Source organism: Dama dama, chromosome 5 (assembly GCF_033118175.1).
Source record: "Dama dama isolate Ldn47 chromosome 5, ASM3311817v1, whole genome shotgun sequence".
Lineage (NCBI taxonomy): Eukaryota > Metazoa > Chordata > Mammalia > Artiodactyla > Cervidae > Dama > Dama dama.
In genome coordinates, this window is record NC_083685.1 from 98,846,407 (window position 1) to 98,863,742 (window position 17,336).

At 44.1% G+C, this 17,336-nt stretch overlaps 1 protein-coding gene across 2 annotated transcripts in view; it reads left to right on the forward strand.

Annotated features, from left to right (window-relative positions):
- The window catches only part of USP43 (ubiquitin specific peptidase 43), a 49,502-nt gene that overhangs the window by 25,766 nt on the left and 6,400 nt on the right, over window positions 1-17,336 (forward strand). The window contains exons 7-14 of one of the 2 annotated variants that reach the window (XM_061143474.1): window positions 1,036-1,171; window positions 1,583-1,694; window positions 7,053-7,156; window positions 8,294-8,371; window positions 9,160-9,286; window positions 9,386-9,722; window positions 12,167-12,325; window positions 14,038-14,202. In XM_061143474.1, the coding sequence (XP_060999457.1) occupies window positions 1,036-1,171; window positions 1,583-1,694; window positions 7,053-7,156; window positions 8,294-8,371; window positions 9,160-9,286; window positions 9,386-9,722; window positions 12,167-12,325; window positions 14,038-14,202 (1,218 nt within the window). Of the gene's footprint in view, window positions 1-1,035; window positions 1,172-1,582; window positions 1,695-7,052; window positions 7,157-8,293; window positions 8,372-9,159; window positions 9,287-9,385; window positions 9,738-12,166; window positions 12,326-14,037; window positions 14,203-17,336 lie in introns of both variants that reach the window. The other variant, XM_061143473.1, reaches the window with a different exon arrangement.

Genomic DNA, 17,336 nt, shown 5'->3' on the forward strand with positions numbered 1-17,336 from the left:
GTATCAACCTAGAGGAGTGGGATGGGGAAGGAGATGGGAGGGAGGTTCAGAAGGGAGGAGGTATATTTATATATGGCTGATTCATGTTGAGTTGAGGTTTGACAGAAAATAACAAAATTCTGTAAAGCAATTATCCTTCAATAAAAAATAAATTAATTTAAAAGAAAGCTTATAAACCAGAGTAGTAGATGGTCAAAGAGGTTATTAAATGACATTTTGTTAACAGTCTCACTTTCCTGTGTTTACTTTTCCTAAACTTTGGATAGGCAAAGATGGTCAGTTTCTGGCAGCCTTTCATTGTAGGTCAGTATACATTTTGGTCCAGTTAACCGGTCAAGAAGACTTATGTTAGAGCACCTTGTGCCAGCGTCACCATGTTCTGCAGATAAGTTCTCTGCCCCAGGCTGGATCCTTGGCCAGCCTAGGTGGCAGACTGGCTGTGCAAACCAAGTATCTGCAGTCACTCTGAGTCACTGGAGAGACTCTGGGTGTGGAACCTGAAACAAAACATTGACAGGCCCTGATTACTTAATAACTCAGTGAAACAAGCCCTCATTTCAAATTTAATCACAGGTCACACGTCTGTGCCTTAAAAGTAAAATTTCAAAGCTGATTGGAAATTGAGGATGGTCCAATTCTTCTACTTTCTCAATGGCAAAGATTTTTGCATTCCCTCGGTTCTTATGCTGGCTTTCTAAGAGAGCAGAAACTCTACAGCTCTCTGATCAAAGCATACACGCAACCAAAATCATTTTGGTGTATTTTTCAGATTGGCTTTGAAAAGTGTTGATTAAAATCCCTGTATTTTAAAATTGGCTGAATACAGCAGCAAGTTCACTACCATGTAGATCCTCTTTTTGCACCAGATGTCCAGTGGCACATGTACCATGAGCTTTAATATTGCTTTCCCTGAAGCCCTCCAGTGTCTCCCATGGGTGGTTAATAGATGCTCAAAGAGAAGAGGGGCTAGAAGCCAGCGTTCTGACCCAGCATAGTAGCTCGTTTAAGAACACAAATGTAATTCTTGATTTTCAGCTCGTCCATCTGGTCTGCTGGTCTCCCCACGCTTGGCAGCCCGTGAGGGTCAGCGATTATCCCTGCCTGTCCACAATGAGACCACGGTGCTAATCCTCTTCTGTAATTTGGTGGGCTCGGGGCAGCAGGCCAGCAGGTATGTTTAACTTTGTCTTTCTTTCACATGATTTCTAGGGTGTGTCTACATGTACTTGGAATTTGAGCTGGAATAATTCTAATTTGAAAAAGATTAAATATCCATTCTTAAGGTTGATCCACAAGGAGTAGGGTGTAAGGTGCTTGCTGATCAAAGGATCAGAAGTGATGGCCCTCAGCAGATGGCTAACACCATCCTTAACAATTAAGTATCAGAGGTTTTCCTGTTGGTTTTAGGAACAATGATAACTGCTTTCATCACTATTTTTTTTTTTTTTTAAATTTATTGGCTGTGGTGCATGGTGTGTGGGATCCAATTGAGTGAAGCCAATGAGTAGAGTCAACAGTGTTGACTCTTGGGTATTGTTGGTTTTTGTTTTGCTGAAATAACCTCATATACTTGGATTTCCAGGTTTGGGCCTCCTTTCTTGGTAAGGGAAGACAGAGCCATCTCATGGATCCAGCTCCAGCAGTGCATTCTCAGCAAAGTCCGATACCTCATGAAGAGCGAGGTCCCCATACAGGTCAGTGTGTGTGTGTGTGTGTAGTGTGTGTGTGTGTGTGTGTGTGTGTGGCGGGGGTAGGAATCTAGTGGTAGCAAAGGAGAGATAAGAATTTGGCATCAGTGACAACATTCACATTGTCATATCAAACAACTTTAATTTTTATGCAAGAAATATCACCATTTCATGACCTGTGCCATCCCTCTCTTTGTCACATTACCAAAGACATTTCATAGATGGAGCTTTTGCTTGTTAAATCTTTCAAAACACCACCGGGGCCTTCCCTGCTGATTCAGTGTCTAAGGATCCATTCTCCCAATGCAGGGGGCAACAGGTTCAATCCCTGGTCAGGGAACTAGATCCTACGTGCCACAGCTAATTGTTCCCATACTGAAGCAGAAGATCTAGCATGCCTCAACCAGGAGAAAAGATCCCATTGAAACCCAGTGCAGCCAAACAAGTAAATTTTTTTTTTTTTTAAACTGGAAGAAAGAGTGGAATTCACATCATTCGTTTGTGGCTTCCCATAGTTCTTCTTGGAGGGAAACTTGTAATAAACTGTAATGTAGACATTTGAACCAAAAGTTTCAGTGGACTTGTTTCCTGTTGCTCTCCACCTAAAACTATCATAACATTGTTAATCGGCTATACGCCAATGTAAAAAAAGAAATGAGAAAACAGTTTTAAGGGATTTGAAGTATTACTTCTGTGGAAAACTAAAATTGATATTTATGTCCATATATGAGAATATAAATATTCAAATAATTTTGTCCAATTTTTGAAAAACACATGAAAAACTCCAAGAAGGAACACCTTTATGCCTTGCTCATTTATTGATTCTCAGACTGGTTCAGTTCAATTCAGTCGCTCAGTCATGTCCCACTCTTTGCGACCCCATGGACTGTAGTATGCCAGGCTTCCCTGTCCATCACCAACTCCTGGAGCTTACTCAAACTCATGTCCAAAGAGTCAGTGATGCCATCCAACCATCTCATCCTCTGTCATCCCCTTCTTCTCCCACCTTCAATCTTCCCCAGCATCAGGGTCTTTTCCAATGAGTCGGTTCTTCTCATCAGGTGGCCAAAGTATTGGAGTTTCAGCTTCAGCAACAGTCCTTCCAATGAATATTCAGGACTGATTTCCTTTAGGATTGACTGGTTGTATCTCCTTGCAGTCCAAGGGACTCTCAAGAGTCTTCTCCAACACCACAGTTCAAAAACATCAGTTCTTCAGCACTCAGCTTTCCTTATAGTCCAATTCTCACATTCATACATGACTACTGAAAAGACCATAGCTTTGACTAGATGGACCTTTGTTGGCAAAGTAATATCTCTGCTTTTTAATATGCTCTTTAGGTTGGTCATAGCTTTTCTTCCAAGGAACAAGCGTCTTTTAATTTCACGACTGCAGTCACCATCTGCAGTGATTTTGGAGCCCCCCAAAATAAAGTCTGTCACTGTTTCCACTGTTTCTATTTGCCATGAAGTAATGGGACCAGATGCCATGATCTTCTTTTTCTGAATGTTGAGCTTTAAGCCAACTTTTTCACTCTCCTCTTTCACTTTCATCAAGAGGCTCTTTAGTTCTTCGCTTTCTGCCATGAGTGGTGTCATCTGCATATCTGAGGTTATTGATATTTCTCCCAGCAATCTTGATTCCAACTTGTGCTTCATCCAGTCCATCATTTTGCATGATGTACTCTGCATATAAATTAAATAAGCAGGGTGACAATATACAGCCTTGACATATTCCTTTTTCTATTTGGAACCAGTCTGTTGTTCCATTTCCAGTTTTAACTGTTGCTTCCTGACCTGCATACAGATTTCTCAGGACGCAGGTCAGGTGGTCTGGTATTCCCATCTCTTTCAGAATTTTCCACAGTTTGTTGTGATCCACAGAGTTAAAGGCTTTGGCATAGTCAATAAAGCAGAAGTAGATGTTTTTTTTGAACTCTCTTGTTTTTTTGATAATCCAACAGATACTGGCAATTTGATCTCTGGTTTCTCTGCCTTTTCTAAACCCAGCTTGAACATCTGGAAGTTCACAGTTCACGTACTGTTGAAGCCTCGCTTAGAGAATTCTGAGCATTACTTTGCTTGTGTGTGAGATGAGTACAATTATGTGGTAGTGTGAATATTCTTTGGCATTTCCTTTCTTTGGGATTGGAATGAAAACTGACCTTTTCCAGTCCTATGGCCACTGCTGAGTTTTCCAAATTTGCTGGCATATCGAGTGTAGCACTTTCACGGCATCATCTTTTAGGATTTGAAATAGCTCAACTGGAATTCCATCACCTCCACTAGCTTTGTTCATAGTGATGCTTCCTCAGGCCCACTTGACTTCATATTCCAGGATGTCTGGCTCTAGGTGAGTGATCACACCATCATGGCTATCTGGGTCCTGAAGATCTTTTTTTTAATAGTTCTTCTGTGTATTCTTGCTACCTCTTCTTAATACTGCTTCTGTTAGGTCCATACCATTTCTGTCCTTTATTGTGCCCATCTTTGCATGAAGTATTCCCTTGGTATCTCTAATTTTCTTGACGAGATCTCTAGTCTTTTCCATTCTATTGTTTTCCTCTATTTCTTTGCATTGATCACTGAGGAAGGCTTTCTTATTTCTCATTGCTATTCTTTGGAACTCTGCATTCAAATGGGTATATCTTTCCTTTTCTCCTTTGCTTTTCACTTCTCTTCTTTTCTCAGCTATTTGTAAGGCCTCCTCAGACAACTATTTTGCCTTTTTGCATTTCTTTTTCTTGGGGATGGTCTTGATCCCTGCCTCTTGTACAAGGTCACGAACCTCCATCCATTGTTCTTCAGGCACTCTGTTTATCAGATCTAATCTATTTGTCACTTCTACTGTATAATCGTAAGGGATTTGACTTAGGTTATACCTGAATGGTCTAGTGGTTTTCCCTACTTTCTTCTATTTAAGTCTGAATTTGGCAATAAGGAGCCCATGATCTGAGCCACAGTCTACTCTAGGTCTTGTTTTTGCAGACTGTATAGAGCTTTTCCATCTTTGGCTGCAAAGAGTATAATCAATCTTATTTCAGTATTGACCATCTGGTGATGTCCATGTGTAGAATCTGGTAGTTTCCAAATAAAAGCAACACATTTTAAAACCATTTCTTATTTTTTGGCCATGCCATGGGGTATGTAGGATCTTCGTTCCCCAACCAGGGATAGAACTCCCACCCGCTGCATTGGAAACACGAAGTCTTAACCACTGGACCGTGAGGGAATTCCCTAAAACCATTCCTTTTAGCCCCAATAGTATCAGAAGTTGTTCTGATGGCTGCTTGGCACAGAAGACTTTAACATTTTTAGGCACAGTTCAGTAGCCCCAGAATTTCGTTTCCCCCCAATTATTCTCTAAGTACGAACTTCCCATTTGGAGGATGTCCCAAACATTTCAAAGGGATTTCTTCATAATTATTCATAATTCATGTGCTTTCCTTCCCAGGGAAAACCATACATTGACTCAGGATTTACCCCAAATATCAGTTTGTTAATGACCTTTTCTACCTTTGTATCAAATCTTTATCTCCAAAGGGTTTTTGCTGCATGAACTGCCCGGCAGATCTGCCCAAATTAGAAACTCGAATTTCTCCCTAAGTAGGTCAGAATATCTAGTAATAGCTTTGGCCTTCCCCAAACCCTGTGCTCCTTGCTATTGAAAGTGGACAGAACTGCTTTCATACAAACACTGAACTCAGCTGTTCTTAGTCTCCCCCTGGTCTCGCATGTACTTTTGCCTCTGCACCTCTACAGCCATTTCAGTTTTAGAAACCAATCAAGCAGTCAGTGGGGCCTGCAAAATTCTAATACAGGCAACCCCTGACTTGATTTTTTTAAAACATTGTGGTAAAATGCATGTAACATTAATTTTAACCATTCACAAGTGAGCATTAATTGTATTCCTCATAATGCATAGCCATCACCACTATACCCCCTAAATTTTTCATCATACGCACAAAAACTATACCTATTAACAACTCCCTGTTCCCCCAGCACCTAGCCTGTGGGAACCTCCATTTTACTTTCTGTCATTATGAATTTGACCCCTCTGTGTATCTCATATAAACAGAACTATACAATATTTGCCCTTCTGCATCTGGTTTATTTCACTAAGCAAAATGTTTTCAGGATCCATTCATGTTGCAGCATGCATTGAATTTACTTGTTTAAGGCTGAGTAATATTCCATTGTGTGTGTCTTTGAGACTCCATGGACTGTATAGTCCATGGAATTCTCCAGCCCAGAATACTGGAGTGAGTAGCCATTCCCTTCTCCAGGGGATCTTTCCAATGCAGGGATCCAACCCAGGTCTCCCGCATTGCAGGCAGACTCTTTACCAGCTGAGCCACTAGGGAAGCCCAAGAACACTGGAGTGGGTAGCCTATCCTTTCCCCAGGGGATCTTTCCGACCCAGGAATTGAACTGAAATCTCCTGCATTGCAGGCGGATTCTTTATCAGCTGAGCTGTCAGGGAATCCCTTGTGTGTATATAATGCCATATCTGGTTTATTCATTCGTATGTTGATGGATTCTTGGGTTACTACTACCGGTTGACTATTGCAAATAATGCTGTTTAAGGTTCACTTGGCTTTCCTGGTGGCTCAGACAGTAAAGAATCCACCTGCAATGTGGGAGACCTGGGTTCCATCCCTGGGTTGGGAAGATCCCCTGGAGAAGGGAAAGGCTACCCACTCCAGTATTCTGGCCTGGAGAATTCCATGGGGTTCCATGGAGAATTCCATGGGGTTGCAGAGAGTCGGATATGACTGAGTGACTTCCACTTTCACTTTTTACTTTCAAGGTTCGCTTCAGTTCAGAACAGTTAGAATATGAAAAAAATGTACATCTTAGAATAAAAACATGGGTGACATTTCTTTTATGTGGCTTATTTCAATGTGTACAAATACTTAGCATTTGATAAGTAAAATGTACACTAGCTTGCTTTTAGATAATTGCCTCACTTTGATAATCTGGTGATGATGATAATCATCTTGATAAATTGCCTGTTAATAATTGATGAACAGAATTGATTTAATTTCCCATTTATTGTGCCAACATTTGCTTCAATTAACCATGTGTTATTTTATTTTTTAAAATATTATTTTAAATCACTATGTTCACTGTTTCAGAAAATTTCATGTTACATGGTGTTAGATTACTATGTTAAAAGGTATAGGGTGTATCTTCTAAAAAAACTAAAGCCTTTATATCTCCAGGTTTAGAAAACAATTATTTAAGGACATATTCAAAATACCCTTTAATCAGAAAGTTGCATTTTTTGAGTAACTTCTTTGCACATAACCATCTGATTCACACCATATGCACGTTGACCTGCTTCCTGTTCTTGGCTTGGCAGAACCTGGGGTCACTATTCTCCATCCGGGTCGTGGGACTCTCCCTGGCCTGCAGCTACTTGTCCCCACAGGACAGTCGGCCCCTCTGTCACTGGGCAGTTGACAGGTAAGGAGATGTTCCAGACCTGGTAAGAGAATGAATACATTCTTGTCTGACTGGACTCCTTCAAGGCTGTGTATCAGTAAAACTGATGACAGTCAGTTGTCCTTGGTCTTCAGCACTAGCGACTGGGTTAGGTCCTTGTATACATTCTGTGCTTCCAGTCCTTATGTCTAAGCAGGACTGATGGCCACTTCAGAGATGGAGGGGACACTGGGGTTCCCAAAGATGAGGACTTATTCACACTCACATGGCTAGTTAAGGATTGTATGTATACCTTCCATGAACGCAAACCCTGGGTTTTTGTTTTGTTTTGTTTTGTTTTTTCAATAGTTTCAATTTTATTTTGTTTTAGTTATTTTTATTTTTTGGCCATGCTATATGGCATGCAGGATCTTAGTTCCCTGACTAGGGATGTAACCCTATGCCCTCTGCATTGGAAGCGCAGAGTCTTAACCAGGGACTCCCAGGGAAGTCCCTCAAAATCATCTTGGTGACAGCTGGGGACTCTTGTGACATCTCCACTTTTTTCTTGCAATACATTCAAAACCTTCTTTTAAGGGGCAGACCCTCCCATCGCTTGTCTATATGTGTCTTGTTGATTTCATGTCTTCCACTTTCTTCTGCATTAAAGCCAGCCAGTTTCTTCTGAAATGGGCTGAGTGAAAACAGTTGGAAAGAGTGATGGACTGATGAGATTTTCTGGGTCTGGACAGCTCTGGAAGGGGAAGACCTTTTAGGTCGTAGAGGTGGGCTCGAAGGTGCTCCTTTCACTTCACAGTGGAGGAAAACCCAGCAGCTCATTTTGGGCATCATCAGAATTGGGTGTGTGTGTAAGATGTTCAAACAGAACAGACCTATTGACATAGAGCAGGTGGCTGAGACTGCAGTGGGAGCGCTGAGCCATGGCCGGGCAGCCACCAGACCCTCAGAGCTCGCCAGTTCCCAGGGCAGGGAGGACAGAGGCTTCAGGGTAGATGAAGGACCAAGCCTTCCACAGATAGCGCCTCCCCAGGCCCCCAACCTCGGTTTCCATGCAGCTCTGGACGTTTCTGTTGGGAACATCGGTCCTGGGGGTGGAGAGGGTGGGGAGAGTGGGAAGCCGCCTCCATGCCTTGGATGGGCCCCCTATTCTCTCATCAGGGCTCTGCATCTTAGGAGGCCAGGAGGCCCCCCGCACATCAAACTAGCCGTGGAGTGGGACACTGACACCAAGGAGCGGTGAGTCCAGCAGAGCCCAGCTCAAGCAGAGGAGACAAAGCCTGTTCGTGCATAATGGACCTTCCTGTGCCAGCTCCCCTGATGCCACCGTGGGGTGTATGAAGCTTCCCGGATGCACTGTGACCCATTCTTCCAAGAAGCCCCAGTGGCAATTGTCTGCCTATAAACAACAGCAGTAGGACTACTATAATGATGTCTGTGGGTGATGGCTGTGGTGGTCACGGTCACAGTTGTAAATGGTGAGGTGACACTTGGCCAGTCACTGCTCTGAGCACTTTTCATCCGTGTAGGATATTTCATGCATCACTTTCTGTAAGGTAGGGCCGACTCGAATCCACCTTGTCAGATGAGGAAACCAAGGCGCAGAGAGGTTAAACGGTTGCTCCCCGTGCCTGGCAGAGGTGAACTTTGAACTCGGGCCGTCGGGCTCAAGTGCACACTCTTAGTCACTCAGCGTGGCTGCATCTCTAACCCTGAGGGCATCTTCCAACATTGGGAAAGGACACTGTTCAGCCTGGCGAGGGTTTATTAATCTCAACTAGGTGCCAGGCCATGCCTCACATGAAACAAAGATGTATAAGCCAAGGGCTTAGTCCTTCTCAGGGCTGGTGGGGGAGACTGAGAATTCCAGTAAGAGAGAGTGGGCGCTCCAGGAGCCCAAGGAAGGGGGTCTTTGACTCCACAGGAGATGCTTTGCACCCCATTAGCTGGGAGTAGAGACCCCTGGGTGGGGCGGGCAGGGCGGGGAGGTGAGACACCCACATGGCCTCTGTCTGCTCCCCCCGCAGCCTGTTCGGGAGCCCCCAGGAGGAGCGGGTGCAGGACGCGGACAGTGTGAGGCGGCAGCAGCAGGCCCACCAGCAGCACAGCTGCACCCTGGACGAGTGTTTCCAGTTCTACACCAAGGAGGAGCAGGTCCCGCCCTGGGGGTCTGCACCCCGGCTGGGCGGAGGGGAGGGGGGTGCCAGGGCCCGTCAGTGGGTGGGCTCACAGTCCTGGTTGCTTCCCTTCCAGCTGGCCCAGGATGACGCGTGGCGGTGCCCGCACTGCCAGGCCCTGCAGCAGGGGGTGGTGAAGCTGAGCCTCTGGACCCTGCCCGACATCCTTATCATCCACCTCAAGCGCTTCTGCCAGGTGGGCGAGAGGAGGAACAAGCTCTCCACGCTGGTGAAGTTCCCGCTCGCCGGGCTCGACATGGCTCCTCACGTGGCCCAGAGGAGCACCAGCCCCAAGGCCATGCCAGGCGCCTGGCCTCCTTCCTGGAAGCAGCCGGCCTGCCTGCCCACCAGCTACCCGCCGGACTTCCTGTACGACCTCTACGCCGTCTGCAACCACCACGGCAGTTTGCAAGGTGGGCATTACACAGGTGAGCCTGCCTCGCGGCCTGTGGCTGCTGCTGCTGTGGCCACATTCGTGGCCGTGGCCTGGGCCTCCAGATACCGTGGGAAGGGACACCCGTGGGATGCCAAGTTCACTCGGGCACTCGGCACCAGCTGACCCCTCACCCGCTGCATGCCTGGAACCTGCCAGAGGGTAGGGGGTGCTGGTCCAAGCATGGGGCAGGGTTAGGAGGGTGGCTGGGATAGAAAGTTAGTTACAGCCCAAGTTTTCACCATATCAGGTGAAACCCAAAGAGTTTCTCATTTGTTCTCATCTGTGATTCAGCCCAAAGTCTCCCACTTATCAGATTTGGTATTTATTTCTATGGTGTACATTCAATTGTTACTGCCTCCTAGGAACTTGAAGTGAATGAAGGATGGAAGGACAGAAACAAAGAGCTTGGCAGCCCGCTCAGTTCATAATTGCATACCTTGGTCTGTTCTACACTAATATAAATTAGGTCATTTCTGGAAAAAATTCTTGGAAATATTTTGTTTTTTGAAAAGTGTGCTATTCCTAGTATACTCATGAACCTGCAATTTGGAAAACACTGGACCATATAAACAACCAGGATCATCACTCATTTGTTCATTGAGCAAATATTTATGAAGTCCCCATTCTATGGCAAATCCTGGGCTAGGTGCTGGAGCCTAAGTGATGAACAAGATAAATAGGAGTCCTGCCCCCATGGGACTAATTTCAGACACAGAAATAAAAAGGTGCTTGTCCCTTAACACTTTCACTACTTGGTATCGTGAAAAGGTGATTGGTTGATGTGTCTGAGATATAGATAAGGCCTGCCTGAGCATGTTACCTTTAGGAAAGATGACGTGGAACTAGCTGTGTGAATAATGGTAGGAAAGCATTATGGGCAGTGCTGCTAGCATGTGCAAAGGTCCAGAGGCAGAGTTTGTGGTTTAAGAATTGATGAAAGGCTGCTGTGACTTAAGGGGGAAGTAAGTCAAGATGGGGCTGGATCCCAAGACTCTGGAGGCCATGGAAAAGAGATTGCATTTTTCCAAACCGTGGTGGGAAAAGTCATTAAAAGGTTTTCAGCAGAGGAATAAAGACATAATCGAGTTCACAAAGTGAGGTCTTAGCTCGAGCAGAGAATTGGGTGGAGCAAGAATGTAAGCTGGAATTGCAGTTAGGAGGGTGTTTCTGGGCCTCAAGTGGGAGATGGTGTTGGCTGGGACTTGGGTGATGATAGGGTATTCAAGACACATTTGGGAAAGAGAAGTGGTCAGACTGGCTTTTGGACTCAGCATGGGATGGAAGAGAGGCAGGAGCAAAGATGAACTTTTCGTGCCTGGTTTGAGCCAGTGCAAATCAGTCAACTGTACTTCCACAGCAGGGGATGTGGGTTCAATCCCTGGTCGGGGAACTAAGATCCCACATGCCATGAGTTTCAGCCAAAAAAAAAAAAAAAGCCCGCCAAGTGTGGCTCGTGGGTCAGATCCAGTCTGGCACCTGTATTCATTCGGTCCACGAGTTAAAAATGGTTTTTACATTTTAAAAGGGGGTAAAAAAGAAAAACAAAAAAACAAACCAAATAACGGCAAGAAGAATATATGACAGAGACCGTAGGTGGCCAAAGGTGACCTGCAGAGCCTAAAATTGGCCAGATGGGCTATTTGGCCCATTGCAGAAAAAAGCTGGCTTTCACTCCTGAATTAGTATGTTATGGTACCATTTACTGAGATGTGTAGGGAAAGGAGAGGAATATTTCTTATATTTGTTTGGAAGGTGGTGAGAATCTTATCTATGATCATTTTCTTAGATGTTTGACTACAGTTCTTAAATAGGAAAGAAGTGAATTATAATCCCAACTGCATATTTTCCTTGCATACTGAATCAGAGATGTGCATTTTGAAGCTTCTCAAAAGAACCAGGATGACCGTTAGCATTATTACCTGAAAAAAGTGAGTGTTAGATGCTCAGTCACGTCTGACTCTTTAGTGACTCTATGGACTGTAGCCCACCAGGCTTCTCTGTCCATGGGATTTCCCAGGCAAGAATACTGAAATGAGTAGCCATTCCCTTCTTCAGGGGGTCTTCCTGACCCAGGGATCAAACTTGGGTCTCTTGCATTGCAGGAAGATTCTTTACCATCTGAGCCACCAGGGAAGCCCCCCATAAATAACTCAGGACATGCTTTTATTAGAAATTTTGCTTGAACAATCTCTACAACATAAGGATTCAGCTTGTGTGGTAACAACCCACTTTTTATCAGTGAGCATCTGGATGTATAACTGGTTGATCCTTTCTGATTCCACCAAATTCCTTTCTGGCTAAAAATGAACCGATGTTTCTCATTCTATGACAAATATCTGTTTTTCAGCCATGCCAGTGGGAAATCTCTTCCTGCTTTGGGGGGCTCCAATTAATGGGGACTTGGGGTTTGGACCTTCGCAGCCTACTGCCGGAACTCTCTGGACGGCCAGTGGTACAGTTACGATGACAGCACGGTGGAGCCGCTTCTAGAAGACGAGGTCAATACACGAGGGGCTTACATCTTGTTTTATCAGAAGAGGAACAGCATCCCTCCGTGGTCAGCCAGCAGCTCCATGAGAGGTAGGTACTGCCCCTCCTCCCGGAACAGGGGGGGACTGGACAAATGCAAGACGCTCAGTCACATCAAGGATCAGGATAGGTCCGGCAAGGGTCTGAAAGAGGAAGCTTTGTCTGCTTTCCTGGTAGCTCAGCTGGTAAAGAATCTGCCTGCCATGCAGGAGACCCTGGTTTGATTCCTGGGTCAGGAAGATCTGCTGGAGAAGGGATAGGTCACTCACTCCAGTATTCTTGGGCTTCTCTGCTGGCTTAGCTGGTAAATAATCTGCCTGCAGTGTGAGAGACCTGGGTTCAATCCCTGGGTTGGGAAGATCCACTGGAGAAGGGAATGGCTACCCGCTCCAGTATTCTGGCCTGGAGAATTCCATGGACTGTATGGGGAGTCCATGACTCAGTCATGACTGAGCGACTTTCACTTTCCAGAGTATGTCCAACCCTACAGAACTGTGTCCCGTTTGTAAAGATGTGGGCGGGACACAATGAGATCCAAGAATGGGAAAAGGAATAACATTTTTTTCCTGTGACAGGTGACTCTTGGGAGCGTGGCATTCTATATTTTCTTTCTTGCTCATATGAGCTTGATCTTAATTAGCTCATTATTGACTGAGGGATTTTTGCAGAAACTATTGCTGTGGCCACCGATTTTTATTTTGGTCAGCCAAAAATTAGTTCTGTTATTTTATTAACACTTTGAGAGTTATGATGTTCAATTGTTACATCTGACACAACTGTAGTTTTCTTATTTTCATAAAATGTTGTCTTTCGTTCTCTCTTCTGTAGAAGCAAAGGAACCTTCTTTAGCATCCTGAGTTTCATTTTCACTTTCCATTTTTTGTTGGCCTAATATTTACATTGTTTGACTCAGAACTATATTCTGAAGAATTATCATCTTCTGAGACACTAGTATATATGTCACTTGGACAATCAGCATAGAATTTACTGAAAAATTATTTTTCACTCAAAATTTTGTGATGTGTCATTTTTGAAAATTTTAAGTTTAGACTACACACAAGGTTGGAAGAAAAACCTAAGGGAGGAAAATGTGAATGATAATGATGTTCATAAGTTGCATAATAAACCCTTGATCAATTTTAAGCTCTAACAAATTCTCAGGGTGATGTTAATTGTATCACTCTCTACAAATGTATTGATGTGTTGCTAGTCAATAACATTCAGGTAACAAAAGACACATTAATACATCTCAGGTCAATAATGTGTTAAGGTTGTGTAGTATAACCCTGCATTAGTCCCATTAGAAAGGGAGAGGCAGTATAAGGGATGTGGGTTCTTAATAGGAAATAATCGCTTAACCCAACCTGAGAGCTATGTTTATTAAAGACGAAAGTGAAAGTGTAGTTGCTCAGTCATGTCCGACTCTTTGCGACCCCATGGACTGTAGCCCACCAGGTTCCTCTGTCCATGGGATTCTCTAGGCCAGAATACTGGAGTGGGTTGCCATGTCCTTCTACAGGGGATCTTCCCAACCCAAAGATCGAAGCTGGGTCTCCCACTTTGCAGGCGGATTTTTGACCTTCTGAGCCACCAGGGAAGCTATGGTTCATCAGTTATAGGTTCTCCTCTAGCAATTCACCTTCGTTTCTGTAGCTCTGCTTTGGTTCTGTAGTTCCGGGCTCAGGATGGGAATCTAGCGATGAGAAGTGTTCTGGGGGCCCCGAAGGATGGTCCAGCCCACCCACTCTGTGTTCCCTCTGCAGGTTCCACCAGCTCCTCCTTGTCTGACCACTGGCTCCTCCGGCTCGGGAGCAGTAACGGCAGCACAAGGGGCAGCCTGTTGTCCTGGAGCTCTGCCCCTGGCCCTGCACGGCCCCGGTTGCCCGAGTCTGCCTTCTGCACCAACAGCCTGCCCAGGCAGGAGAAGGGTATGTTTCATCATGTCGGTTAAATTTGCTGATCTTATTTTCATTTTCTTTTCTTTTTTTTTAGAATATTTGTCTATTTATTTGGCTGTGTTGGGTCTTGGCTGCGGCACGCGGGATCTTTAGTTGCAACATTACAAACTTTTAGTTGGGGCATGTGGGATCTAGTTCCCTGATCAGGAATGGAATCTGGGCCCTCTGCATTGGGAGTGCAGGTCTTAGCCTCTGGACCACCAGGGAAGTCCCAGTGCATTATATTCTTACTCACCCTATCAGGGCTTTTCTTTTCTCTTCACATTTTTCATCTGTGCACATTTTTTTATGACTGCACATTTTAGGGTAGTGTCTGTTGAATAAAAAACAAAAGGCATTCTTTCCCAAGCTTGTCCATTCCCCATTAGCATGAGCCTCTGACAAGCTCATAAATTCACCCCAGATCTGTCCAGAGGTTTAGGGCCTTGGGCCATTTCTCAGTTCTCCCAAGAAAAAGGGTGTTTCATATTGCTTAAGGAGGCAACTTCAAAAGACAGCCAACTTTCCAACATAGTACTCAGAGAGGGGTCAGGCATAGCTCTAGAAAACTCCCCAGAGAGACAGAGAGGGGTGGGGTGGAAGGAGAAATAGTATTGGAGAGTCACTGACCTCCACACCCTTGCAGGCACGTTACGTAACTCATCTCCTCATCCAGCTCTCTGGGAGAAGTGAGATAATTGCCCTTTTACAAAAGAGAAAGCTGAACCTCAGACATAACCAGTCACAAGCTCAGCTGTAAAGTAGCTGGGCTGCAGGAAGACCTGCTCCTTCTGGCTGCCAGAATCCTGGCTCTGTGGCTCTTAGGTGTGAATTGGTGAATTCCAAATTCAAGTTTCAAGTTAGGACATGGGTCAGAGCCTTGCTTCAAAAGGAGTGTTCCCTCTTGGAGTTTGAATACAATGGTGATAGATTTGGAACCTGTTTGAAAAGCCCTGAGATGGTTAAATATCCATGCTTATTTTCCTGTGAGTACTAAGCCTGGGGCAAGATCAAAATCCAGCCCATACATTGAAACATGTATATTATCATATGTGAAATGGATCACCAGTCCAGGTTTGATGCATGAGACAGGGTGCTCGGGACTGGTGCACTGGGATGACCCAGAGGGATGGGATGGGGAGGGAGGTGGGAGGGGGGATCAGGATGGGGAACACATGCACACCCGTGATGGATTCATGTCAATGTATGAAAACCACTACAATATTGTAAAGTAATTAGCCTTCAATTAAAATAAATAAATTTATTTAAAAAAAAAAACAAAAAAACCAAAATCCAGCCCATAGGTTTTCAACAGTGGTTGGGCTTCCCTGGTGGGTCAGATAGTAAAGAATCTGCCTGCAATGCAGGAGACTCAGGTTCAATCCCTGGGTTGGGAAGATCCCTTAGAAGGGAATGGTAACCCACTCCAGTTTTTTTGCTTGGAGAATTTCATGGATGGAGGACTTGGTGGGCTACGGTCTATGGGATTGCAAAGAGTCAGACACGACTGAGGGACTAACAGTTTCACTTAGTACCACCTCCTCTCCCTATGGGTATGTGGGAGAATTTTTTTTACTGTCAAAATGAGTAGAGGGGACAACTGGCATTTAGTCCCTGGGGGGCAAGGGTGCTAAATGTCTTGCAATGCTCAGGGATGGCTCCACGCAGCACAGACTTGTCCTTCCCGAGTGCCAGCAGTTCCCCTGCAGAGAAACACTGATAGCTTGGCAGTTTGATCCTTTCGATAGCTCTAGTTATGGGACCTCATAATAATGAAAGCAATTTAAAGGAAAATGAACAGATCCAAATTTATGGGGACCACAACTTATATAATTGTGGATGAACGTTAGGAGAGGCTCTGTTAAAAAGAAAAGGACATAGAAACACTTTGCTTGTGTAATTGTGTATATAAACATGACCATGTGAAAAAATTGCTGAGGTCCTTTCAGAGGAGGGGCCCTAGGACTAAAGCATTTCAGTGTCGATGCTCCTGATGGTGAATTTCCTCTATGGCTTTTATTAAGCCTCAAAGGTTTTATTGTCTCTTTTTCAGTGCTTTCCAAATAGTATGTTATTTCAGTTTCGATTTCCTCTTTGATCTTAAGGTTATCAGGGTGTTTCAATTGTTTAAGAGTTTTTAGTCACTTTTTTATTCTTGATATCTGATTTTATGGATCGTGATCCAAGAATGTTGTTTTCAAAAATGATTCCCTTTTTGTGATCAAGTAAGTACATGATGATTATTTTGTCAGTGTTATTTGTTATTTGTCAGTGTTCTGTGTACACAATGTACACAATAATGTACATTGTCTGTTTGAGGAATGTGAGCTTCATATCTTAAGTATTCAGTTAGGTGAGTCGATTGTTGTATTCAATTTCACCATGTCCTTTTTTAAAATTGAAGTATAGTTGATTTACAATGTTGTGTTAGCTTCTGGTGCATAGCAAAGTGATTTCCTGGACCTGCCTGCCAATGCAGGAGGCGTAAGAGACATGGATTTGATCCCTGGGTTGGGAAGATGCCCTGGAGGAGGGCAACCCACTCCAGTGTTCTTGCCTGGAGAATCCCATGGACAGAGGAGCCTGGCTGGCTACAGTCCATAGGGTTGCAAAAAGTTGGACATGACTAAGCCACTTATCATACATGCACATATAATATATATATATATATATATATATATATATATTATATATTCTTGTTCAGATTCTTTTCCCTCGAAGGTTACTGCAAAATATTGATATAGTTCCCTGTGCTATATAGTAGGTCCTTGTTGGTTACCTATTTTATATATAGTGAATTTTCATTTAAAAATGTTTTCTATTACTCATTCTTTTTTTCTTATTTTTAGTGATCTGATCATGTTGCACTGTGTTCCCTTTTTCTCCTCCTTCACTTGGAAGTGCTGTTCTTTAACATCTTATTGTTACTTCATGCTTCCCAATATTTGTAATCAAATGTATTGTCCTGTTATTATACGGATATGAGAAGCCTGCTGTTTCCTGTGAGTCATCCTGTTTCAGCACTGCCTTCTTTCCCTCATAAGATGACCTGTATAATGCTTCCATGCCATTCCCCCCAGTTGAGAGCTTAGAAATGTTCTCACACATTCCTTCCGGTCTGTTTC